Source organism: Clupea harengus, chromosome 12 (genome assembly GCF_900700415.2).
Source record: "Clupea harengus chromosome 12, Ch_v2.0.2, whole genome shotgun sequence".
NCBI lineage: Eukaryota > Metazoa > Chordata > Actinopteri > Clupeiformes > Clupeidae > Clupea > Clupea harengus.
Window position 1 is genome coordinate 14646452 of NC_045163.1, and position 27757 is coordinate 14674208.

Below are 27757 nucleotides of genomic sequence, written 5' to 3' on the forward strand. Positions count from 1 at the left end.
CACAGAACAGAAAGGAAACGAAGGCCCAAAGTGAAGTAACCAAGTTATGCCGGTAAGAGAATGCAAGACGCACAGGAGATGGGAAGGGGGCAGAGGAGAGCCCAACAGAAAGGAAGACATAACAGTGAACCCAGACAGCAGCATTGAGGGAGGGAGGAAGGGTGCGAGCGAGAGAGCGTGCGCGCTCACTAGTGGGAGTGATGAGAACAAGAGCGAGTGAAAGAGTTTCCGATGCCTCGTGCCCTAGTGCTTACTCTGTTTCTTGTAGTACTCCTCCCATGCTTTGCTGTAGTCAGGGCCGCTGCTCTGGGCTTGGCTCTGCTGACCTGCACAAACGAGGGGGTGGGGGGGGGGGGGTGACGCAGAGTGAGTCAAACTTTTACTGCCAGTCAGCCTAGTGTCATCCACACCATTATCACATGCATAAAATATGACAACAAATCAGCCTGTTTACAACCACAGCAGGTTTGTAGAGGCCTAAACGCTCTGGCAGGAGACTTGCAAAAACCTCCGTGTTATGAGCCTGGAGTGTATTCAGTATACAGAGTGGCATTCAACTAACATAAGCAACCACAAAGCCCTGGTTATAATCACTCTTAAGCTCGAGGTTAAGATGCTGGGACATATTTAAAGATGACCTGCATTACAGATGCAGAAAGAACACTGCTAACAGTCATTACAGCGGACCATCTAGCCACACTGTCTTTTCTTACCACAGGGTTCCCACCCAGGGTTCCCACCTTTTCAAGGACACTTAATGAAATATCAGAGTCCATTCACAATTCTCACTGGCACAAAATTGCATCTATTACTCTACAGGTTGGGCCTAATTATTGAATAAAAATTAAACAACCACCCTCATCATTCCTTTTCTAATAGACTATTAAGGCTAAATCAAATTAAAATGGAAACTATTACTCTGCAGAAATTTCACACAACTAAATATTATCCATGGAAGAGTACAATAACATAATTAATTTCATTAGACCTACAAACAGTGCTGGACGCTGGACCCTCAGTGCTTTTACTTTTATTATTCTTTATCAGTCGTAGTATTATCAATGCATATTATGTGTATATATAATATTAACATAAGCTATGTTTTGTCTTTTTTACTTTTTAGAAATAACAAATAGACTGATCCATACAGACAAGTGTAGTAGTTCAGTTGAAAAGAAAAGTACTGTATGATGGTTTAGGTTATGTTTCCATCTTGGGATGTGACATGAAAATGATACCGAGTTGATCGATCCAATGTTTTAAGGACTGTAATAAATTAATAAACTTGGCAACATTGCATACTAAACATGCTGACGGATGACAGATCAGATGAGATGTTGACACTAGGTTTTAGGCTAGCCTTGAAACTGGCATGCTTCTATAGGTGACAATGTTAATCGCACCTTATAGCCGTGTAGTGGGTGTGGCTAACCCCAAGAGAGTTGAGTTGAGAATACAGCTCTTCCCTGTACGAGCGTCAGAGTTAGGCGTTAAAAATGGCATGAAAACCGTTTAGACCCAACATTAATATCTTTGTTTAAAAATTCCCACCGCACTAGCCTACTCACTGACTGAATTCTGACTGGCGTTAGTCATTTGCCCTGTAGATTAGGCCTGTAGCATTAAATCTAACTTCCTTAGTTTGCATTACTTCTTGTTATAAATTATAAACCGTGTGAAATTTCAGCAGTGGCACTCAAAATTCAGACTCGGCAGTGCACTGCACAACTAAATTCAATTTCACGTCTTTTCCAGGCCTGGAAAATGGGATTTTAAAATACCATGACGTTGCCCGGATTTCCATGACCGTGGGAACCCTGTTACCCTGAAGTCTTACCATGAAAGTTACTTCCGCACCTGAGGGTTAGGGTGAGGCTATTTGCTGTGCCAAGAAAATATCCACACTTCCACGACCATCATTTCATGAATTATAACTCCTTTTGCAGTTATAGAAACCAAGATTTTCTAGAGTAAGAATGTTTAAAAAAAATATACCTACCACATTGTTTCAGACTTGAAAGCCAAGTCCAAGAACACCGAAAGCGTGATTATTTGCACTGAAATGGCATCTGCAGTGCTACTATAAGAAATGTAACAGAATGTCAGAATGCCATGTTCATGCATGTGCGCATGAGGTCTCACAGGAGACGCAGCACTTCGATGAGAATTTACGAGAAAGCGGTAAGGACACACCAGTGGTCTTCTAAAATCACTCGTTCTTGAGTTAATTCTTTTTTTTGACCTAACGGCATAAAACTTAACATGACCGCTGAAGTCCAAGCTGCTGAGAGAGATTGAGATGGCTACTAATTCCACCTTTGCACAAGCTGTGCTGGGGAGCAAGAGGGTTGCCATGGCACTGCCAGCAGGACGGTAGTGATGGAGACGAGGGGGCTTTCTGGTGTGGCGGACAGGTGGGGGGACAGCAGGATAATCAGAGGGTAGGGGGGCTTGTGGTGAGGGGGGCAGGAGAGGTTCTCAGATCTGATGTTTCGAAGGGGGGTGGGGGTGACGGGGTGTGGGGGTAGGACTGGGCTGTTAAGACCCTCAGACATCTTAAGTCTGTCTTGCTGGAGGGTTGGCGGAATCCTAGCCAGCAGGATATTGGCTGGCAGTGAGGCAGGGGTCAGTGGTGGCTCCTTTAGTAGCTCACAGCTTGCGTCCACACATTTCCTCCCTCCCTCACACATACAGACACTTGCCTAGCTTTTTATAATACTGCTCCCATGCTTTGGAATAGTCCATCTGTCCGGTCTGGGATCCATTGTGACCTGAAACCAGACAGAGATAACACTGTTTGAAAAACAGAGCCTCTGCACTGAGATTGGGCCAGTTCCTTTTTTTTTTCTCCCTCCCTCCCTCTCTATATCTCCTCCTCACCCTTTCCACCCACCACTTTCTTTATCTCCTCTCCTTGTAGAGAAACGCAACTGCTTCCATCAACCTCCAACTTCATCGGGTGGCAGCCGCACTTCAATGGACACTTACTCTTCGGCATGTGAAATGTAGTGTTGATTCAGTTCACACAAAGAGCCATCGTATACTGAGGGAGTGAGTGTGTGTGTGTGTGTGTGTGTGTGTGTGTGTGTGTGTAGGGGGACTGTATTGAGTTCTGTGTAAGCAGTAGTTGGCATACCCTACCACTGAGGCAGGAAGAACGGAAGAAGGGTAAGAAAGGGGGGAAGGCATGGGTGTAAGAAGGCGTTGGTAGAGGTGGTGGGTTTTGTGGGTAGGGTGGGTATTTAGAGGGGGACTTACTGGGGTCCTGTTGTCCCTGGGGCTGCCATGGTTGGTAGGTTGTGCCCCAGCCTCCAGTCATGAAGGTCTGCGGTCCACTGCCACAGGAAGCAAGACAAAGATTTTTTTATTAGATATTTAATCAAATATACGAACTATCCAATATGTATGGTGGTGCTGGCCATCACAGAATAGAGAACACAAAGTAATTCCACATTATTAAGTGGGACGCAAATATACGGCTTGGGGGGTGTTCTACAATGACATTATTTGTAGAGAAAGAGCCATCTTAAGGGAGGAAGTGGAGAAGAACTGCCTAACAGCAACAACAAAAAAGTCCACCTGCTCACAATGGTCTGCCATTTAAAAAAAACTTTAAAAAAAACTATGCTTAGCAGGCATAAGGAGGAAGTGAAATAAAAAAACAAAAGACTGGCGCAAACACTCAGAACAACAAAAAAAAACACAAAAAAAAGGGCACTTACTTCTGGTGAGGGGTGGCTGGGCCTTGGGTGAAAGGATTGAGGCCAAAACTGCTGTTGCCTCCCAGCCCTGACGCCTGGGGAGGGAGGGGGAGAGGAGAGAAGAGCAGAGCAGTGAGACAAGAAAAGAACAGAAAGGAAAGAGGAGCAAAAGAAAAGGAAGAGACACTTGAGGCTGAATGAGCAACCAGGCAAGGTCAGAGGGCAGACATCGGCCCTTGCGCACTCCATTAGGCGCGCGTGATTGATTGTTGGCCGTCTGACTTTTGTGTGTATGGAGAGAGGCCAGGTAGGGTGAGGAGGCCACGAGGGGTGAAAGTGTGTGAGTGTATGTGTGTGGTTTTGTGGGAGGGGGGCAGGGGCAAAAAGGGTGGCATTTGGTAGTTGACTTTACATCACCCCAAGAAACACCCCAAAAGCCTCCAAACTAAAAAGGCATGATTGAGATACATGATGGAATTTATAACCCAGTGAAGGCTTCATGATGTGATCATTCCAACATATGCTTTATAGTATAGTATGCTATGTTGCATAAACAAATGTACTATAATTGTAATAAAAATGAAGCAAAGAAAATGCTGTATGCTTGTGGTGTCAGCACCAGGGCCTCTCCTGCTAATCTGGGTTCGAGGGACCACCTCACAAACTTCAGTGACGTGGCCATTCAAAGAAAACTGCGCGTGTGGTAATTAGGTTGGTGAAGACGGGGGTGGGGGCAGGGACTGGACGGGGGTGGGGGTGGGGGGGGGGGGGCGGTTGAGATGGTTTGGGGGGCACCTACCCCGATCTTCTCATCGATCAACTGCCGAGCCACCTCCATCTGCTGAGGGGTGCCACGGATGGAGAAGATGCGCATGTTGGGGTCGGTGTTGGGCGGCGGGTTTCTCTGCAGCTCTACATGGGCTCCTGACTGCTGGTTGATGTTCTTGATGGTCTCCCCACCTGTAAAAAAAAAAAAAAAACAGGTTGGTGCGGTTAAGTACAGGTGTTGGATTCTGCCAACAGTTGTGAATGGTGCCTCTCGACGGTAAATCGTAAGAATTGTCCCCTGAAGCAATTCGGAAAACACCTCAGTCAGCCCACCGTCTTCAACTGTTGATGGGCCGACAGTCACCGGCAACCCAAACTGCTACAGCGTTGGTAACCTTTTCACGGACTGGTCTAGTTATTTTCCTAGAGAAGTCGTGGAGTGTGGGTTGGCGACCATCTAACCTGAGACTGCTTTCTGTCGGGTGCATTGCATTAAGGTGACATACAACTTTAGTTTTGTCGATTGTTCCGTCATTTTGCCTCTTAAACAGAAACTTTCCGCCCCACAATCCCTCAGCTCTCTCCATCTTCCACTACCGTCTCCGTTTCTCCTATCTAACTGACTGCAGGGACGCGGCGGTTTCGTTACAGGGGTCAACGCACACCGGAAGTAAACAAAGTTGCGTTAACTGCGTTCAAATATTTTATCGCATTAATCTCGGCCACAATAATCTCATAGATTAACGCGTTAACTTTGACAGCCCTAGCTCTTTTATTTTAATATTGTAATGTTGGCTGCCAGAGTTAGCATTTTTGGGCTTGTTTTGAGAGTGAGCCTGGAAAAAAAAACGTCCCCCCATGAACAAGCTTCACTTTATCTCACAAGCTACAGGAGGTCCAAAATACATCCCTTTCTTCAAATCGCAATGATCTAATGCTCCTAAGCTGCAGAAGTCAACGAGAGCTGCGCAATTAGAGGCTGTAAGGAAACACTAGACACACAAACATGGGCGGGTGGGAGCAGCCACGTGCATTCTGGTTCCCGCCGAGCCAGTGGCCTCAGTGCATCTACCTTCACAGAGTAGCACAAGCTGGCTACAACATCTTTCCCTTTGTATCTTAATAGCCACGCAAATCAGAAACAATGGTTAACACTTTCCCGCCACACAGGGAAGAGCTGGGGTAGATGTACAGGCCACCGACTGTGCTGATGAGTGTGTACATCCACAGTGATGAACATGCACAGGCTTAACATATGTTTTACAACACCATCGTTTTCGGCTGATTAAAAGTGACTTTTGAACTTTTTCACGAACACAGACAGATGCGTTTAACACATTTTTTTAAACTTGTTTCAAAATATAATTGTAGAGATAATCTTCCAGCCCATTAATGTCTTGTCATTTTTTTTCACTGGTTATAGTATATAGCTAATAAGACACATTTTCTCAGTTCATATTGGACAGCTGAAGTCAGGACTGACCAGTACGAGACTGTAAACCAAAACACGACTGGGCCACAGGCTAAGGAGGATGGAACCAGGCACATGTCCTCAGAGTCTAAAGCCAGTAGAATCAATGAAAGTACCTATAGAGTTGCTCAAGCTGGCTACAACATCTTCTCTTTGTATTTTAATATCCGCGCAAATCAGAAACAATGGCCAACACTTCCCCGCGACACAGAGCCATACGGCAGGGGAGGACGTATGGGCCACCAACCGCGCTGGGGTAGTGTCGAGAGTCAAGAGGAGAGGGTGCCACCTCAGAGCCACAAAAGGGGAAGGAAGAAATTAAAGCGTATCCTCTCCGCCATACAGTTTCCTTCTTGGCCCTTTCATACGGCGCCACTCAATCTTGTCCACTGGGGAGAAAAAGAGGGGAATGGCTGAGGCAGGGAGGGGTGGGTAGAAAGAAAGCAAGCAAAGCAGCCTCTCCTCCACCTCTCCTGAAAAGCCTCTACAGATTCCTGATGGAGGGGTAGGGGGTAGCAGTGGCGTTGGAGGTGGTGGTGGTGGTGGTGGGGGGGTTGTGCAGGGGATGTCCGAACATCAATTACACGTTTGTTCGCTTCTGGGTGACACTCAAGTGACCCCAACTGACCCCTGGCTGAAAACGCTCGTCAAAGAGTTCCCGCCTCCACAGGCCTCCTCGTCGTTGCCAACTGACAAGGCATGGGCCATTAACCCATTGTCAAGCAAATTAAACTTCTGCATTGATGAAGCCATTATTAGGTCCCCCAGTCAGACACAGAAGAGGGACTAAAGACACTGGCCATTCATTTCATGGACTGGGACCGCACTGAGGCAAGCTAATTTGGCCTTATAAATGAGACTGGTTTAGTGAGCTGGAGAAAAAGTGGGAGGGAGTGTTTAGGGTAAGCCAGGGGTGGTTATTCATTGGTGCAGGAACGTTAACTATGGTTTTAAACACAGAGAGAAAAGGAGTTTACAAAAACAGCCGGCAAACAAAAAGCTTGGGGGCCTTTTAGTATGGGTAAACGGCAGGACAGTTTCAAAGTGTTCAATTAAAGACGAGTTTTTAATACTGTTGAATGTATTCTTCATTGGATTACAAATATAGAAATAATCTATCCGGATCCTTCAATGGCTTGTTTGTTAAATTGCAGCGGTGCCTGGTTTTACATTTGTATCCGAGTGCTCTTACCACAGAGACACTAAGCTACATTCCTTCATGATTAAAGGGCCCTCATATACTGGCTGGGTAATTCGACAATGCAAAGCCAAGAAAAGGAGCGTCGTTAGAGGAACATGCTGTGCAGCCAAAAGAACATAATGTGCATTAACTAAACTCAGTCAAGAGTCAAAACCCATGAAAAATGTTGATAAGAGCAAAAATGCCACAGGAGTGTCCGACTCCCTTTTAACAAAAACAATTTCATCCTGAGTTTTTAAGAAGGTGGGCTTTGTCCACCACTAGATCTTGTTGGGAGTGGAGTGTGTGTGTGTGGCGGTTGACAGCTTGGCAGCCAGCTCCCTTGCAGCACCGTAAAGATATTAATCACTGCGGCCAAAAGGCCAAGCTGACAGGGCCCTGGGCCCACCACCCTCACCTCCTCACTGGCCCTGTTTCACATGCTAATGCCCATGGAGACACCCAAGTTTATCCTTCCCCTCGCCCTCGCCACAAAAACACCCGTCTGACATTTCTTTTGCGCTTTTTTTTATTATTATTATTACAGATGGCCAAGGTCTCTAGTCACCGCCCCCCGTCACACAGTGAGCCGCCACAGATAAAAAGACCTACACACACGGTGTGTGAACGTCAGCAATGGTCAATGACTTTTAAATAGCTAGCAATAGAGTGAGCATGAATGACCAATAAGCTAATTCAGCTCATTCATTCCCTTGACTTCACTCCATCTGGCTTGAAAAGGCCTTTTATTAAACACTGGAGGCAACCTCCGCGTGTGATTGAGGGCTTTTATTATTAACTCTCAACAATTAATGTCACATTACAAGCACTATCCTTTTCTCCAGGCCCCCCTGAGAGCAGGTCTCAAGTGGCGCTTGAGCCAAGTGGATGGAGGGGGGGGTGGGGGTTTGCTCCGGGGCGACATGGCCACCCAGGCAGGTGTCTCATTCTTGAGACCATTGTGGTGCATTTTTTTCCCCTCTTTTTTTGGAAGTTAAAAAAAAACTATAGGGGTGAGAAACAACCAAATCAATTTCCACTTATACGCCTGTAAAGGTCGCAGCGTGGATTAAGCTGCCAGAACACGCCGTTAGAGAGGGAGGCGTTATTTCTTTAAGGTTGTCAAACAGGGTACATATATGGGGAACTATTGGGGTGTGTGTGTGGGGGTTAGTTGTTATACTGGATTTATGAGTTTAACAGGAAATGTCTTCACACATTTCTTCAGGTTGGCCTAGAAAAACGTGTATGTGTATGCAAATATGTGTATGCAAAAGAAAGACTGAGGAAAGAAGTACAGAAATCGATCAGAAAGAAACCAAAAGATCCGGTACCTTTCCCAATCACAAGGCCACACTTGTCAGCGGGTATCGTGTAGGTCACTTCCTGAATGCCTCCAGGTGCCCCGACGTTCCAGTCCCCGCGTCCTCTGCCACGGCCCCGGGCTGCACCCCCGAATCCGTCCCGCTCCTGCACAAGGGGAACACATAAGGTAACAACACCTGCTGGATCTGTACCATCAAGTACACTCACAACACAGTATGCCTTAACGTGCTGCTCTCTGGGATCGCCTTGGGCAATAAAAGACCATCTCGCAAGTTAAGGAATGTGCCAGTGATGGCTGTTAATACAAAATACTTGGCAGACCAGTCACAATCAGCTGTTATATGTGATATTTAAACTAAAAAAAAAAGAAAAAACTAATAAAAGGGTAATGCATTTAAAAAAAGTGTTATTGACAGAGCCCTTCCCCAAACACATTAATCGTGCAATTGGTTATTAATGCGAGTCTACAGCACGGTCCAAGGCTGTCCCCTTAGTGCCACCTTGACGTTTCCACCAATGGTTTAACACCCAGTGACTGAGATAGTGGAGGCGAGGGGGTGGGGGGGGGTGGGACAGAGAAAGCAGACAAGTTCGCTGCTGTTACCTGTCCATACAACTGACTGAGGTCCCCCAAACCGGGCCAGGGGCCCAGCGGGTCCAGGACGGGTCGGTCTGGGGTCAGGCTGGACCCATCCAGGGACCAGCCGGTTTGGGGCGGGAAGGGGGATCGCTACATGATGACAACAACAACAACAACAACAAGCAGTGACAGTATGGAGGCTTTAGGAAACGAAATGGCGAAAAAAAAACACAGCGCCCTCTTTGCACTACGAGCGCCGTTTGTTTTCAAGTCAAATGGATCCATGTTGAATACAATGTGGTTCAAAAACAGCCACGCACACAATGGCTCTCTGCCATTAAGTGATAATAACAATCAATTACATAAATCTTATTTATAACAACCGAAAATATTAGCGTAAAGAGGGTCACTGTCAGTCAAGTTACACTGATATGTAATTGCACTGAAAAAGAGAGAATTATTGTACAATCTGGATTAGCCGTAGCTTATTCAAAGAAAGCCCTTGTGAAAGACTGGCAAGAATTATTTATGTTAAACAAAGAATTCCTTTGCAACAGGTTATTATGCAATCCATTCCATTCCAGGTGTTAATGGCGTTGAGTGATGTGAGCAGTTCCCTGAAGGAACTAGCTGGTTGAGAACACGGAGCAAAGAGCATCAGGGCTTCTAGAAGGCACTCTAGATGTCATATTACATGCCACTTCTAGAAGGTTCTGCTCTCTACAGAAGACAGGGGGCTTTAGAGGGGAGCAGACAGGGGGTTAGAGACAGCTTGGAAAGAAAGCTGAGGTGGGGGGGCTGACGAGTGAGTGGGCGGGCGAGCTGATGGCAAACCTGTGCAGTGTGGACCAGCTCGTTGATGAGGTGGACTGCGTGCTGGCATCTGTCCGGCTGGCCCATCACCTGGGCGATACGGTCGGGGCTGATGCCATCATCTGTGTAATGGGAAACAGAGAGCGAGAGAGAGAAAAGAAAGAAGGCAGGCTCATACATCATGTTTGGGCAGAGAATAGAGATGCAAACTGTGGATTTAGGGGCAGATTCATGTTCTGAAAATACATTTCTTAAAAATATTCACACTCGCTCAGCATTTTTTTCCACCTGGTTGATACTGTCAGCACAGATACAATCAAATGTTGTGTTTATTTTGTAAATAAATAAAAATACATACTGCACATTGTCCTACAGGGTAAAATGGTCATGAAATTCAGTTCAGCACCATTTTGCCACTCAAATTTGCCAAAGTGCCATTCAGCTATGATGGGCTACCGCAGTATGTAAAAAAATGATTTAGTACTGCCTCAGACATATCTTAGCTAAAATTGTGGATTATACTTGTATTTATTGTATCAATAAAACCTACTGCTTGCGTCCACAGCCCGGTTATATACCATAGATGACGTAGCATTTAATGACACATGGCAGAAAACGATCAGTCATTACAATAAAATAACTCATTCCTTCACTAGTTTACATCTAAATTGCAAGTTAAGGGCATTCCTATGAGCACGGAAGAGGAGGAGATTCACCAGCTACTTCCACTCAGCCAGCCAACCAGTTCCACAGACCACAATGTCACAGTCTTGGAAGGGTTGAAACCTAACAATTATCTCTAGCCAAAGTAAGTACAGGACTCCATCTCCTAAATGTGACACGAAGTAAAAAGTCTTTCCTGCAACAAACGTATGAGCAGGAGGAAGCTCCGATTGACATTTATTTATTTTTCATTTCAGACATGATGCAACCAGCCAGCTAAGACAGAAATGGCTGAAATCGACTCCCACCGCTTTGCCCAAGATGGCGTGCTCTTACATGAAGAACATGTAATGATGTGCTTTTGTATGAAGGGCAGACATAAATTCCATCATTTAAAACTGCCTTGCATATACACACACACAACTTCGGTGAAGCTGTGAGGCAAGACAATGCAAAGTCTGGCTCAATGACATCTTCAACCCCCCCCCCCCCCACACACACACACACACACACCTCCCTCCACTCGTCTGGTGACTCATGACGATGCACACACCTGGCTTGAACTGGATCCTCACGCCGGCGTCGTTCTGGATCTTCTTGATCATCTCCCCGTTCCTGCCAATGACTATCCCCACGGCAAACCTCGGGACAGCCACCTGGGAAGAGTCACACTAATGAGGACAAATAAACGCAATTTATTTAATGGTTATGGAACAATCAATATCAAACACAACACATCATCTGCCCCCGCCCCCTTTGGGTGCCCCCGTCAGTGTAGATGTCAATTAAATGTTAGTCAGCCTGCCTTTTAGCAAGTTTGCAGGTCTGAAAGGATTTCCCCCCGCCTAATGTAAAAAACACTCATGCCAATAAAAGCCAAAAATAAGCATACAAGTAATAAAGACAGAAAGGAACAGGAAGATTTTACCTAAATATCTGACATGTTTTCTGATAAGGATTATTAGAAAATGGGCAATGTTTTAAGTATAATCTTCTTAAGAGGTAAAACACTGAAGAGATGATTCCTGTTTTAACTATGGATATATTTAGCCTTAACCACATGAATGTAACCACCGTTTTAGACTAAGAAATTTAACTTCATGTCAAGGTATGTGTTCATCCATCTATCGTTCATTGAGGGAGAATCGAGGCGCACTTACATCCATGCTGCTTCCTCCCATCCTGGAGCCAAAGTCCCCTCTGGCAGTGCGGAAGTCTCCCTGGTCCTTATCCCGGATGATCTCCACCACCAGCTCACGGGCTTGCTGCACAAACCAGACACCGGGTTATTTCCCAATCACACCTGCAATCTCTCTCCCGCTTATTTCCTGACATTCTTCCCTGCCCTAACTGAATAAAGGCCAAAAAGCTCCAAAATAAACTTTAACGTATGGTATTTTATTTATTTGAGATGTTAATGGCACTCAAGTCATTTAGATTCAATTCCTAGGTAGCACATTCTGTTCTGACTAACCAAGTTCTACTTAGTAAATGGCTTCTAGATAACTTGTTGTTAATGTAAATTATGGGCATGCTTGATCACTTCTGACATTGAACATTCTAAACAGCCATGGATCATTTGTTTTGGTCAATTATTGACAATATACGCAATGCCGTTCCACAGCTTGTTCCACTCCTAGGGCAGGGGACAAATTCAGGGACTTTGGAAACGACGATGGTGTATTTCAAAAGCAGTCAGGCAGCAGTATGGTCTTTTCAAACGTGGGTCAAATCAGAGTGATCATTTAATCCTATTACAAAATTTCAGGCAGGCCCAGATAGACAAAACGTATCGATTCCAAAAATACGGATCAAGTACCCTGAAACTTAACCAATTTAAAGTGAAACAAAAAGGGAATTGGCATAATTAACAGTCTCTCAGCATACTCACAACCATGCCTTTATACTTGCTAGCATTAACCACCCAGCCCCTACACACACACACACACACACACACACACACACACACACAGGGAAAGACTAGGCTAAGGTGATATACCTGCACTTTGTAAGGGTCCCCAGTGATTCTCAGGGGCTTGTCCACTCCTGTCGGCATGGGACCATCTTGGATCATGATCATCTTAACACCTGTTCTCTCCTAAAGGGTACAGACAGACACACACACACACACACACAGATTAACACAGACACAAACAAGATCACTTTGCATATATCAGTCAAATCCCTGATCAACAACGCAACATGTCCTTCGAGGCATGTTCTGTTTTGCTTTGATAGTTTCCTCAGTTACAGTACAGCTTGTCCTTGTACAGCTGTTTTGCTGGAAAAAAGAGGCAGTACTTCTAGTTCCTAGCTGCAAGAAAGAAACTACAAATACTGACATGTACGGGACATACTAGATTTTGACTGACCAGAATATTGCACATTAGTTTGGACACACAAGCTTGTTAGACTATGTGCTCTAGTGGTCTGTTGTGTTCATATACAGCCTTGTCTGCCAAACAAATGGAGGTCAAGGGAGGGGAGGAAGGGGGAGCAAATGTGTCTGCTCTCCCAAGAATGACCAATAGCAGAACGCTGGTGAGTAAGTAGACTTGGGATTCAGGCCTTGGGCCCTGTAGAGCACTTTGAGACAGTTCTTTGTTAATGGTGCTACCAGAAATTAACAAAACAGAACTGAAATGATATTCCTAGACTCATACTAAGTAAGGAACTCATATCTTAATAGTCTGCATACTGCTACCATGTTATGGCCTTGGCAATTTTATCCACTAATCAGTCATTTTACGCAAAAGTATGCCTTCACATGACTTAATATCCTCAATAAAGGGGTACATAGTACATTGTATGTGTATGCCAAATCAGGTAAAATCGTTGCAAATGTCAGTAAGGTTTTTGGCATTAGGATCCATGTTGGTATTTAAAAAACAAAACAAAAATCCTGAGGGAGATAAACTGTGTGCTGACTTTTCTTCAGTAGTTTTCAAATTCATCCCATTCCGCACCTGGGATGTGCACACTGACTTCCTCCTTTTTGGAGTGAGGAGATGGCCGGAGTTCTGACCTGCAGCTGTTTGATGGTGTCCCCTCCTTTCCCGATGACCAGGCCCACTTTGCTGGCGGGGATAAGGATCTCCTGGATGGTGTTGTTGCCGTCCATGTCGTTGTGGAAGCCCGGCCCGTTCCGACATCGCTCCACGATCTGCCCCAACAGTCGCTTCGCCTGCCTGATGGCCAGAGCAAAGGACGAAACATTACTAAACCAGCACTTAGCTTACACGGCATGCCAGCATCTCTTACTTTTATTTTGACGTTTGTCATTTCCTGCATGGTCAATGTAAACTCTTTTCGACTGTTCTCCACTATCCTTTTAGTGAAATACTATGGTGGAATATGAGGGGGATGGTGAGTACTTACTCAATGCTTTCAATACTATGGTATGACTGTTACTGGGGGGGATGGTGAGTACTTACTCAATGCTTTCAATACTATGGTATGACTGTTACTGGGGGTGGGGGGATGGTGAGTACTTACTCAATGCTTTCAGGGCTTCCAGTGAGGGTGCAGGGTCTGTCCATCATACCCCCACTATCTGTATTGACACAGACACAAACAGTTAACAAGATAACATAACGTCTACTTTGGTTCATCGGAGCTATCAAACATCAAAGAGGAGTGTAAAGGAGTCTGTTTCTCTACAGTAATTATGTTACCACCTGCTATGTCATTAACATATAGCCTGTGTTTGTCATCATTAAAAGTTATTAGAGTCAAAATTATAATGCAGCTCAACGCGATCCTGACTTACCAGCAGCAATCTGTATCTTGCAACCGGATTCCAACTGAATCCTTGTGATCTGTTCCCCTCCTCTCCCAATAACTACAAGGAAAAAGTACAGCGTCACACACTTAACAGGAAAAAGCACTGCATCAGCACATCCCCTCATACAGATTCTAACAGTTCAATCACATTTACATTAAAAGAGGTCAAGTTCCACTAACCCAGGGTATATACAGCAATCCTTAAGTTAAATTGAATACCTTTTTTACTACCTTCTGAATTTTTTTAAAATCATCACGACACTGAGTTGCAAGTGTTAATCGGCGACCTTTCTAACGTTTACAGAGATTTTGACATATATAACACTATACACAACATAATAGATTTAGAGACTCACTGATGTTGACCACATGTGAATAAAAATAAAACAAACTACATTAAATGTGCAATGGAGAGATAGTTCCAGCACACTGGCTGGCATTCACTACATGAACTGTTGATGCATTATAAACTGGCATCTGCTATATGAATTGTTGCTGATTGAACTGGTGTGCTATAGGCCTAATATGAATTCATGAGCAAACATCAACACGAATGGCCCAGCCTTGTTGATGCCATCAACAAGCTGTTTTTTGAAGAAAGATGCTAATCCAAATCTGATGATGTAGCCGGTTTTGTCTTTATCACACATGAATGCGATGTCAGAGTCGGGAAACATTTCTTTAAACAGCTCCGAAATTCCTTCGTTGGAGTTCAATGAGTGGTGTTTAACTGCAGTGTTAAACACCACAGAGCCTCCGCACGCAGTGTTGGTGTGGCGCCCATAGTCACCCGGAGGTCAGACGTAGTTGCTGGAGCCGTAGCGTTGGCTTGTACCGTGGCACTAGCTTTCGGTGGTGGTGGTGCAGCAGCACAGACAGTTGGCAGAGTGGTAGAATGAACTGCTCTCGCCGACCGCGCATTCCATTTTTATGTTTAGTGGTTTGCATATGCGACCGAAGTGCATTAGCTCCCATCCAGTTGACATTGATGTTTTTTTTACAAACCGAACAATAAGCCTGCCGGTTATTCCCTACTACACCCAGCTGTCAGAAAACTTGTATTTGCCCATGACGACGACGATGGTTGTCTGGACGTTGAAGATATGCCTAAGCAAGTCAAAAACGTAAGCCAGCCAGTTGGCTACCCAGTTGAAGCGCGCAGTGTTTGAGATGTCGAACGACCACTGAATATGACGTCAGCATCAAACATACAAAGTTGAGACTTCAGGATTGATACGGAAGATCTTTGATTGTGCCCAGCTTTGCTAAAGCCCGCATTTAAACGAACTAACGCGAACTTTAGAAGATAGAATGTCAATCAGAATAGGACACTTGAAAAAATAATACCTATTTAAAAGAAAAAAAACCTCTAAAACTACATTTAACACTTTTAATGGCCTTAAATTTGGCAATTTTGATTTATCACCTTTTAATACTTTTTAATACCCCACGGACACCCTGTAACCTTTACTAAATATTCTAACTACATAAGTGGAAAACAACTCCTCAATACTGGCATCTTCACCAAAAGTGATCCTGATACCATGCATACGGTGTTATTACAGTTAATACTAAAGTTAACAAAGAGATTAAGTGTATAATAGGGGTTGCCAAGCAAACATAATTTTACAACTGCAATACTCCTTGCCTTAAAAAAAAACAAAACTTGAGTACTCTGTGGGAAAGTGGAGGAAGGGGTCGTTGCGTGCGGGAGGTATAAATAATAGAGTGCATAGCGCATCTCTGAGCATACAGAAAAGCGTTAAATTAACTATATGAAGACATTTGGTCTTAACCATTCCGTCACCAAACTGGGATTTTCACCCAGAGTTCCTATTGTACTCACAGGGATTAAAGCAAGGAAAAGGGCCTGAAGCCATCACATGGATTTTAAAAATTCAAAATAGTTTGTCCGTCAAAGGCAATTGAAATCGGCAGCGAACACCACATCTAATCGTTTCTGAATGTGAATCCTCATGTTCATTTAAAAGGTCCAGATGGTTCTGGATAGGCTTAAAGAGCGGTACTTCCAGGGAGCATTTAACATTTAAGCAAAGATGTAAGCTCTACATTTTTTGTTTCAATACCTAGCTCCAAAGTTGCAAATAAGTTCCATTTAATGTATTAAGATTATTAAATTGAATATGTAGCCTATAGCATGTGTGATGGACCCCTTTGGGCACGTCAGCTCTTCCTATTTTGTCTGTGTCTATGGGTGTGCGATTTCCAGTGTTTTGTGTGCGTGCGTGGCTGTTTTCACTCTGTCTTCCAGGTGCCCATAATCAACCACCCGGGAGGCGTGTCCGTGTCCTATAAAAACCCTGCACTTCCTGAATCCAAGGAGCCGGGAACACTGTCTATAGAGTTGGTACTGTGGCACTGTCTGTAGTGTTGTAACTGTGGTGAACCTTTGTTAAATAAAACCCTAGAATTCAGAAACTTTGCGGTGTTCCCTGCTTCCTTTGTAACGTGCCTAAGAGCCGGGTTGGTCATGTTACACATGTTTTGACATTTTACAGATTGTATAGGGAGATTGACAATATTGATCTCAATAAATATTACGTTGGACTGTTATGACAGGGGAGCAAAACGCTTTTTTTTGTTTTACAGGCTCATTCACATAGGCCATTCTGTTTAAAAATATAACAGTCAGTTCGAAAGTGATGTATTGGGGTATTTACTATATATTAGGGCACAAACATTTGACAAGCTACAATTATGTTTCAACAAATTTGTTCGTTTATTTGTATAACCTTATTCCTTGTTAAACTGTACAGAACCCAGAGCGGTATTGCCATTGTAATCTCACCTGACGCGTTCAGTTTAAAGGGATTGCACGACAATGCTATTGGTCGGCTTAAACCAAACCTTTCATTAATTAACTTAAGCCTGGCGATGCCCATGTAGTGCCTTTGATCACTCCTTTAACGGCTCCCTTTATCGCTTAAGCAACAGTGCGCATGCGCTCCTGTTTCCGGCAGACGTTATCGCCCTCAAAATAGCGACCAGTACAAGTATAATAGGCCTAATGATGTCAAATGATGTCATTGCAGTGCTTTTTCGAGGGAGCTTGGTCACAAGCATTATTGAGCTCTTCACTGAGCCACAGCATAAACAAAGGTTTTATTAATACAAAATAAAGTGTGTGTTTTATTTTTATATATATACGTAAATATATTCATATTCTTGGTACGCATCAGATAAAAAAATACGCACGAATATTTTCCAGACATAATCTACAGTACAATTGTCTATTTCTGAATTTAAAAAGGGGTCTGCGCCAAAATTCCAAAAATGCCAGAAAACGTTAGGTTAAACATTCAGATATAGCATTTTTTTTTTTTCGTTAATTCTGTGAATCTTGGTCATTAGTAAGTCTAGCCAATCTGTCCACAAAAGTTGCATGATTATTTCATTACAATGACAGTTGGGAAACAAAATCACAGTGAAATCAGAGGCGTTATAAGTGCAGACAAATCACTGACGAATGGGGGAAATAGGAGGGAATCCGTCACGCTTAACATGGCAGTCCTGCCCTGTATTATGTGTATTAAGGGCCAATCACATTGTTGGAGACGGCATAACTGACGTTTCGCCTGCAAGTTCTGTTCGTTTCCACTGTTGCCATAGTAATTTGGTTGGTAAGTTGTGAAATTTTAGTGCATGCACAGTGAACAAGTCAACACAAAGAACCGAGTATTTTTAGTCTGACTTGAGCGGTTGGGGAAACAACGTTCACACCGTTTAGGTCAGATTTGAACGCAGATTAACGTGATGTACTTTTAATGTCTGACATCCTATGTGGAGTTATGAATCTCCCCCTCATTTATTTTGGCTGGAGCATGATCTTGTTTGCCCGAAACAGCTGCCCAAAGGGATTGCCAAGACGGCTGCCGAGTGGCAAGAAGTGCCTATAAGAATTTTGGTGAAATGCAACAATGAAGAACAGTGTATTTTGAGACAGAAGAGGTGAATTAGGCCTCACAAACTAAAACAAAGATATGCTTTTGTTCTACAACTTCTTGACATTGTTACTCATTACCGCTTTCCATTTAATTTTCCCCAAAGGTACGTCTACAAAACGTTTTACATTTAAAACAATTTCAAAACAATGAATGCATAAAATATATACAGGTTGAAGGCTGGATCTTTAATTGGTCCGAGTCTGTTTCCAGTAGGGATGTGCATTTTGGTCATATTAACAGCTCTGAAATGAAGCAAGTACTCGTGTTCCGGTGAGTTTGTGGGGATTGATGCCGCAACGAGTGTAAGTAAATCACCAGTTAATGCAGAAACGCTTGAGTACTCTGTGTAACCCCTAGTGCATACTCCCCTTACCACCCCCTTGCCCCATCCCCCGTACTTACTGAATCCAACCATTTTATCAGGCACTTTGTAGTCTTCTGTGATAATAGCCCTGGAAGAGAGAACACTTGATTTAGCGCCTTTATAAGACTAGAGGTATGCATTTACTCCTTGAGGTGAAGTCATGTATAGGTATAAAAACGCACATTAGCCTGAGATACATATAACACACTGGTGTTGCGGTGACCGCATGGCTTGAAATGTCTGAAAATCAAAACTTTCACACTGTACAGCATGAATAATATATTCCACATAATATGTGATATGGAATGTAACAAAAAAAGTGGCCTCTGCTTACCTTTGATGTACCATTCCACCCAGCTGGCTGCCAACTGTGAGAGAGGTGAGAGGGAGAAGGTGTCAGCTGACATTTCTAAGGAGACACCACATCTGTGTGCGCACTGAGAGTAATATTAGGTCTCAGCACCCTGTGTGTGTGTGTGTGTGTGTGTGTGTGTGTGTGTGTGTGTGTGTGTGTGTGTGTGTGTGTGTATATATGTATGTTTGGGTGTGGGGGGCAGAACTGGAGATAGCCTACGGCTGGTTTAAACAAGATCTAATGGAAGATACAGAGAAGTGTTGTTGAATGGATGAATGGTTATGACTACATGGATGCAACTGCAACCCGAACAAAAATGAACTGGATTCCAATTCGCTTTTGCTTTAAATTTGCATTCATCTTGATAATTTGATCAAAAGGTTAACCACAAGGGTCGATGTCAAAGCAATCAAACTTGACAAATACTTTGGAAACTCGATGACACGGTCAGGCAAAAAAAGGAACCTCAGGCGGGAGGGTTGCCACGGCACAGATCACGGTAACAAACAAGCCAAGGATAGAGAGAAAGCTCACTTTATCCATCTTTATCCATCTCCGCATTAATGAACAGATCTACTCTCGGCATTAGACACAATTAATAATCATTTCGTTATTTCACTCGACAACCCCATACCACCAGCACCCTTTCCAAATCAGTGACACTGACCAAGCATGTGGTTCTTGAAAAAGTTTCCACAGTCATTCTGAAACCTTTAGGAAGTCACGCAGCTGGTTTACACTGCACTGGCTTTTAAAGATAACTCGTCGTCTCAGCGACTCCGAAGCACCGTCTGTGTGCGGGTGGCTTAGGAACAGAATGTCCTCTGCTAAGCACACTGGAGAAACAAACACTGCACAGAGTAAGAGAGGAGAGGTTTGCAACATACAAGCCTCCCTCTCGCTCATTGTGTGTGTGCACTGGTTTACTCACAGCAAGCTTAGCCGGTTGTGCAAGCTTAATGTATCGTCAATTTATAGAAAAGCACCAGTGTTTCCAAATGCTTGCATGTGGAACTTCCATAGCAAAAAAAATAATGATGTTATGTGAATCATTTCCTGTCTTTTAAACAACTGACTTTATATCAATGCTGTAACACCACAACACACTGATACACAAGAACAAACAGAACTAGTGGTACTTGCTCATATTAGCCAAAACAATGTTTGGTGGGCAAAGTGCATAAGGGCCAAATATCAAGGCAATCGCAAGTATGATCCATGACACTACAGCATCACTGTCAATGGTAAAAACAGAGCTAGGCACACCTATCAGTTTAGATGCATCAACTCGCATCTCCATTGCTGTTACTACTCTTGGAGGGTCAGGGGTCGAAAACAATTATTCCTGCCAGATTTAAATCCCAGAGTAACGGGAATGTAAGCTAACTCGCACGTGTTTTAATGCCACTGCTTCATGTGAAATAATGACCAGTCTACAACATATGACCAGTGTGCTGTGTTGAGTAGTTACAGCATTAGAGTAACTGATGGAGATAATTGCCAAACACTGTTAATGACTTCAGAATATATGAATCAAGTGCTTTGTATTAATAATTGCCTTTTATGCTTTTCATAACAGTGACATGGCTTTTCTGTGTTAATGTGTATATGTGTAACTTTGATTAACTGGCGCCACTTATTGTTTTTCTCGACCCTGAGAAGATACTAGAAGCTCAGTCGAGAACTTTATGATTAAACATTTATGGCGTCAGCATTAGATAAATCTTAAGTATATAAACCTTGTGGTTTGTGAGTGAAATTGCTTCACTTTCATCCTTGTGCTGTGAGTGAGCCCAATTGCAATTGTTCTTGTTGAATAAATATACTGCTTGACAACTCCGGAGTCCTGAAGTAACTAGGGTGAATTTTCACCTAACAGTAACTCACCCATGATCAACCATAACTTTCGACAAAGCTGAATTAAGCAGTAGTACAATAGATCAAATCTGTTGGAGAAACTTGTAAATCGTGTAGAAAATGTACATTAATAGAAGACTCATAGCAAGCTGTCAATAAGCAACAGAGTATCAGGATAAGAGACAGCCTATCTTTGTGTGTGTGTGTGTGTGTGTGTTGACCTTCTGAAACTTCACATTCAACAGGTAGTCCATCAAGCCAACAGAGATAATGGCGGGGGCCATTTTAGTTTTCATTATCAGCGCAAACCGAGTGTTATAAACATTGCAGTTGGGTGCTCAAGGGACAGACAGAGACGGCCAAGTGATCACTAGTGCAGACCAGTGCAGTCAAGGCTAATACAGTTGTGTTTTTCACTATGATTGATGCGTGTGTGATGCTTCAGTCCTTTTCTGTGTCACAAAATTCCCTGTCTATGCTCCCCTATAGACTTTGTCTTTTTTTGAAGACAATCGCTAAGAGCAAGAGGCCATGAGACAACTGAGCAAATGCTTGTGGTTTTCAAAAAACAGGAGAACTTGTGAGTGTGTGTCACACAGAGAGAGAGAGGGAAAGAAAAGAACAGCTTCAATAGACTTAACAGCGTCCCATTCTAAAAACCTGGAAATATTACAGCAACAATGGCTGGACCGAACCAGTGGAAATGGACCGGGCAAAGATTAGTCATATACAAGGCCTTACATAAGGCTTTAGATTTGCTAATTCTGCCTTCTTAGAGAGACATTGTCTGAGAGAAGGGGAATTTTCCACCAGCTACATGTGTGTCTGTCTGTCTGTCCCATCATACCGTCCTCACCAAAGCTGTGGAGAGGGGAGAGGAATAAGAACACTTTTGGATTACGAGCGTTCCTCTCCGCTTCATCCTCACTCCTTCACTCTCTCTTTCTTCCTTCGTTCGTTCGTTCAACTCACCCCCCCCCCCCCGACCCCCCTTGTTTCTCTCCAATGACGAAAATACCTCTGCGTCCCATGACAGCCAGACAAGGAAACTGTTTGCAAAGATGACACTTCCCTGCATTTTTCTGTGTTTTGTATTTCTTTGTAAAGCTGAGATTGAATTTTATGGTTTCTTCACTTACTTCTATGCTGTTTAGTATACAGCTAGTCATTCATGTGTACTGTGAGTAAGTTTGGTATGTAGAGAACAGGTCTTTCGTGAAATGGCATCGTGTGAGCTCATTTGTGCAGACTAATTCTTGAGTCAGCATTTCCAGACTGTGCCTTACTCAAAGGTGTACGAATAACAAAATGCCTACCTACTAAAATAATAAAAAGCCACAGGAGACTGCCATAACCTAAACACTTAAAAGTTTACAAAAAAAAAAGAACCAACTGTGGTGGAACATGACTTCTAAATTGTGTTCTTCGGTTCTTATTTCAAGCCTTCTTTTCGAGCTGGAGCACAGAACTGGTTTCACTTCTCCTGCTGCTGCTTCACCAAGCGTCAGTCCAAGCTCTCAGCCGCCTCAGCACAATGGTTACAACCCCCCTCCCCACACCTTCCCCTCCTGCACACAGCCATCTTACACACTTCTGCACATGTGTGACGTGTGCACGCTCTCCTTCAGACCACGACCCAGCAAATCCTCTGTCCTGTCCTCAGTGGGACTTGTGATCTGTTGTGGCCCGGCAGGGCTAATTTACTTTGTGGGAGGAGAGAGAAAGTAATCCGCCCCTCTAATAACATACACTGACTGGCCCAGCTAGGCCACGGGAGCAGAGCATGTGATTCAATGCAGAGGCCCTTCAGAAACCTGACCAGGCCAGAGAGAGCGAGGAGAGAGAGAGAGAGCGAGGAGAGAGAGAGCGAGGAAGGAGAGAGAGAGAGAGAGAGAGAGAGAGAGAGAGAAAGTCTGTGTGAGAGGGAGAGGTGCATTTTGTTAGTGGAAATGTACTCCACATTGGCTTGGCAGCACTTGAGGTCAGAGGGGGTGAAACTACACACCGCACAGCCATTTTTACTACCCCTCACTCACCCTGACAGCCCCCCTCCCAACCCCTACCCCAGACCCATTCAACATTGACCTGACTTTTTGTAAAAAAAAAAAAAAAAAAAAAAAAAAGGGCCCACTTCAGACATGCCGGTCTGCCATACAGAGCTTTCCTTGGACAGTAAGGCTTCTATTGGCTGCTTTTCTAATGACAGGTGTGCATCAGTATGTGAGGGCAAAGGGAAAACTGGAACCCATTGCTGGCCATGATCTGTAAACATGTTACAATGCTACATAGGCGTTTCATGGCCTGCCCCCTAGTTTTTAGACCATGGTTCAACTAGCACTATGTTTTTGACAAAACTGTACAACAAGTTTGTCGTAATTTATTTATATAGAAATTGTACACTATGACACACATTGCTGATTAAGTTTGAATTTTTTTAATTTCTTTTCTTTCAGTTTAGTTTTTCTTTACATTGTTACATCCAGCGTTATAAGCAGCTAAGAGCTCTACCTTGAGGTAAACATCTCAACATCTACTGAACCGGCGGGAACGAGTACTCCTTGTCCCCTTTTTTTAACCACTGGATTTTTGGGGTGTGAACAATAAAATGGATTCCTCTACATGGGCCTAGATGTTCTGTCCAAACTCCACATAAATCAAGTCCAACCTGTGAACGACAGCTTAAGGCATTGTCCAAGCACAATCCCACCTCTGAACCCCAACCCCAAATAAACACATGCGACACTCTCCCTTGTCCCTACCATTCTACACATGCAGGGAAACCCTTTTACACGCCACAATACGCACTAGTGTTACTGACTGAACCTTTGAGCAACTTTTGTACAACGGCAACTTGTACTTTTGAATTTAACAACCCATTTCTTTTTTATAACCGTCTACTTTGAGGCCTGGACTGGCCGTTCTTTCTCTTGGATATGCCCTTCCTTGGCCGACACCTCTAGCTAACCGCCCCATCCCTTATCTTCTTCCATGCACACGAGGCACTGACACATCAAAGGCAAGCAAAGTGGAGCATTCAAGCCCTTACGCATGACAGGACACACCAGGCGAGTCGTCGTGTTACAGTGTTTGCCATTCACCATGCCTTGTGCAGTGCACATAGACCCACTGTTTGGTCAGAGCCAATGAGCTTGACAGAGCTTCCCCACTGACCAGACACAGGCCTGCTACTATAAATCAGGGCAGAGTCTACGATGACCTCTTCTGTGGCTTGAAAATGGTGCACATTTTTGGAAACTTTTTACAGATGGACAAGTAATTTACTAAGCCACTGGTCAAGTGAAGTTTTCCATTGTCCAATACCATTTCTGGTTACATAAAGTGCTGCACGTATCTATATTTTACGTTACATCAGACCGTGTATGTAATGCTAAGATGGTGTTATGGTCTGGGATTTGGGATTCCAAACCCTGTTTTTTTCCCCCTGTGTGGGAAGTCACAGCACAACGACAGGGCTCACCTCCTTCGTCCATGGTGCGCTTCTGGCCTCCATAGCCATAGAGTGAGGGGTCCACAACCGGAGAGGAATTGTTCAGATGGGGCATCTGGTCTCCCCCCATCTTAGCCGCAATCTGAAAACAGGGTTAGGGGAAGAAAAGGTTAAAGGAAGACCAAAGACAGAAGGGAAAGAGGGAGAGGGGGGGAGGGGGAGGGAAAAAGAGGAGTTAGAGTTTGCATGTGCAATTGATTAAGGTGCTTCAACACATCTGCGAGTGCAAAAATGTGGACGACACCAACTCTGGGATGGCTACTCCTTTTTCTGGAAAAGCCATTTCTTATAAGCATGCCCAAAATCCAACTCCTACAGACAGGTTTTTAGAAAGAACTTCTGAAAGGACTCTTTACGACTGAAAAAAGGCCTATTCTGACAACAGCACCGTCTACCAATGACGCCCCTCTGCTGTGGCAGGAATATTGAAGAAACAGAGGCGCCGGGATGCTAATTGGGCTCTTTTCACACATCAGGCAGTTTCCTCCGGTCCAATTAGCTCTTCGAAGAACCCGTTTGGGCTGCCAGTCGACACAAATGCCACACGATAGAGAAGTACGCTCTCTCCCCAATCTTCATGGACAGTTGTCGCTCTAATACTCGTAATGCAGCGGTATGCTAAAATGTGGTCTCAGCTATCGCACGTCCACAATAGGGTAATCATTTTGCCAAAAAGGGGGAAAAAAGATAATATTAACACACAATTGGAGGCGCCCAATTACAGGTTTCCATTTCCGCCCTTGTTTGTGCCCGACTTTCTATCGAGAACGCAGAAGGATGAGGCAAAAAAAAAAAAAAAAAAAGATAGCGGGGGGACAGTGTGGGGGCCCAGTAAGGGGTTTGGTGTTGGGGGGGTGGGGGGTTGGTGTTGCTGGCTCCTCCTCTTCCCTGAAGCCAAGAGCCTCTTTCTGGGGAATGCTGGGGAGGAATGCCAGAAATGCAGGCGCTCCGATAAAGCTCCCTCACACACACACACACACACACACAGAAGGCTGCAAGTTGCCGCTCAAGGAGGTAAACATAAAGTCTGTGGAAGCCCACAAGTCAAGACAACTGCTAACTTGTTGCCGCTTTCTAGAGGGAAAAGGGAATGCTTCCTAAAAGGGTTTCAGTAGGGGGAAACCCTTGAGAGGTCAGAGGGCTGTTTGCATGAGGCTACACCTCAACAAAAAGTGCAAGAGGGCCATTGCACCTCAGTCAATCGACTCCAGCACTGTCCATAATACAATAATCACCGTCAGGATACACAATACTGTTATATTACTGTACAGGGAAGGACAATGAATTCCAAAAAAAGGAAAATATTCATAATAGCATAATATCACTCTCCAAAACAAGCTCAACTCTTACACAGCTTCTGTGCAAACTTGACTCATTCCATGTGGTTTCATGCTAATTTTGCACTGTAGCTGCACTCCCGAACCACTTAACAAACTTGCTTAATCCAGACATGGCTGAGAAAAAAAAAAAAAAAATGCAGTTACTATTGTCAAACGTCAATTGTTAGGACCACTACCAGGAATTAGACAGCAAAACAGCAATTCGGCTCATGCTAAACTATGTGAGATCCTGAAAAACTTGGCCTCCTTGTTACTTTGTGTACTTTAACGAAGGAGCAGCACGAAGCATTTCCTTGGCCTGGAATTACGCAACTGGTCCGCAACAGAGGTGTGCACCTCCGGCAGAGTCACAGCTTGGATCTGCGTTGCGGCACAGCACACAGCAAACAAAGGCCCTGATTGTCTGTAATGGCGCATAATTCCGCCCAAATAAATGTAGGCTAACGCATGTCTTACATAAAGCCTCAGACCTGGCAAAAAAAAAAGCTGCATCTTGAGGCCCTGGGTTTCAACGTGGGGCAGTAAAAAAAGCGAAGCTGACGCAGGCTGCCGTTTTGGCCACGTTCCAAGTTCTATTTTTTCCCCTCCCGCGGAGTTGATGGAAGTGAGACGAAGCGGAGAGGAGTGGAGCGAGCGCGCAAGTGTCACTGCGTTGGTCCGGGGCCCTCTGTTGCTCTAGCTCTCCACCGGCGATTCGTGGAAACCATGCGGGGGAGCCAGGGAGGGACAGCTGAGCGCAACAGCAGCGAGGGGAGAAACTGAAACCACCCGCAGGTGACATGTGCGAGTACAAGGCCATCCGCGGGCACACACACACACTCGTACCCGTAATACACACACACACAGACACTCGTACTCACTGCATGTACATTCACAGACACACACATACTCTTACCCAAATATGCACATGCTGACATATGAAACATATGGATACTACTGAGACAAATGGCATGGGTGTTACAAAATGGGGAGCCATACTGAGGCAGAGCCCCATTTGCTCATGTTGATTTTGGAAGAGACAGAGAAAAAAAAAACCTTCTGTAGATTCTTCTGTATATCCTTAGAGTAAGAAAGCAAATGTTGTTTGTGAACCTTACCCCCTATGGCCCGTACAACACACGTGTACCACAGTAAAATAAGAGAATTACCAAAACTAACGGTTGAGAGGGTAGAAAGAACATTTGCAGTGTAAAGGTGACAGGTGTGGGCAGTAGGGGCCCAGCATGGCTTTAGGCAAGGGTGTCGAGGCCACATCTACATAACTGAGCCCTCGATTGTCATATTGACAGCTGAAGCTACGCTGATCTACACCTCCCGCACTAGATAATTAGGAAGCCTTTTCTAGGTTGCCAATGACCATTTTAGTGCCAAAACAGACAATTCAATGTTGAAATTTGAAAGGCCTTCCAATTTGGTTATATAATTCAAATGCTGAAACAGACTCAAACCAGTTTACACACTTATTTTGGATTGCACTGATTGTAGACAAAGTGTACAGGAACACACACAGGATGTGCTTTTTTTAATTAATAAGCAACAATATCATTCATTATGCAACTAATGTGTGGGGTTTGAACTGTGCGGTGAAAAACCCTTCTTCTACGTGACATTTACAGAAGGGGCATAGCATTAAGTAGGGTTATGACTTGAGACATGATGACACACTATGTTAAACACCACTGAGAACACACCGAGTATGTTCAGTGGTCCTTGAGTACTGAGAAGGTGTAAAGGGCAGCGGTGTCAAATTAATGACAATAACTATTTCGCCAACGTGCTTGTCAGTATGACGTAATAACAGTGTGGTGCGATCTGGCACGTGGGTACATTACTCTGCAATTTTTGTCAGCTCAACCCTAAAGTAAATACTAGCCAAGTCCACTAATACTATGAAGTTAAAAGTGTTAACGCACAAAACGTTAATTTTGCAATTCCAATGCAATACTGTGTCTTGCCAACCAACATATTCAACTTCAGAATCAGCGCAAACGTTTCGCGTTATCTAAATAACCCGGCGTTAATATATTAACTTACTTTGCCTGACCTAAGTGGGAAGCAAATTAGGCCACTCACTGACCCAGGG

At 44.1% G+C, this 27757-nt stretch overlaps 1 protein-coding gene across 8 annotated transcripts in view; it reads right to left on the reverse strand.

Moving 5' to 3' along the window:
- fubp3 (far upstream element (FUSE) binding protein 3) overlaps positions 1–27757 on the reverse strand; it is a 31450-nt gene that overhangs the window by 2520 nt on the left and 1173 nt on the right. The window contains exons 2-17 of one of the 8 annotated variants that reach the window (XM_031578404.2): positions 24305–24416; positions 18949–18982; positions 18653–18702; positions 14272–14343; positions 13998–14055; positions 13528–13690; positions 12502–12600; positions 11663–11767; positions 11056–11158; positions 9861–9961; positions 9051–9176; positions 8455–8590; positions 4501–4661; positions 3723–3796; positions 3259–3335; positions 255–326 (exon numbers count right to left, since the gene is read on the reverse strand). In XM_031578404.2, coding sequence (XP_031434264.1) covers positions 255–326; positions 3259–3335; positions 3723–3796; positions 4501–4661; positions 8455–8590; positions 9051–9176; positions 9861–9961; positions 11056–11158; positions 11663–11767; positions 12502–12600; positions 13528–13690; positions 13998–14055; positions 14272–14343; positions 18653–18702; positions 18949–18982; positions 24305–24416 — 1543 coding nt within the window. Of the gene's footprint in view, positions 1–254; positions 2772–3258; positions 3336–3722; positions 3797–4500; positions 4662–8454; positions 8591–9050; positions 9177–9860; positions 9962–11055; positions 11174–11662; positions 11768–12501; positions 12601–13527; positions 13691–13997; positions 14056–14271; positions 14344–18652; positions 18703–18948; positions 18983–24304; positions 24417–27757 lie in introns of those variants that run through there. The other 7 variants (XM_012815415.3, XM_031578405.2, XM_012815436.3 and 4 more) reach the window with 7 other exon arrangements.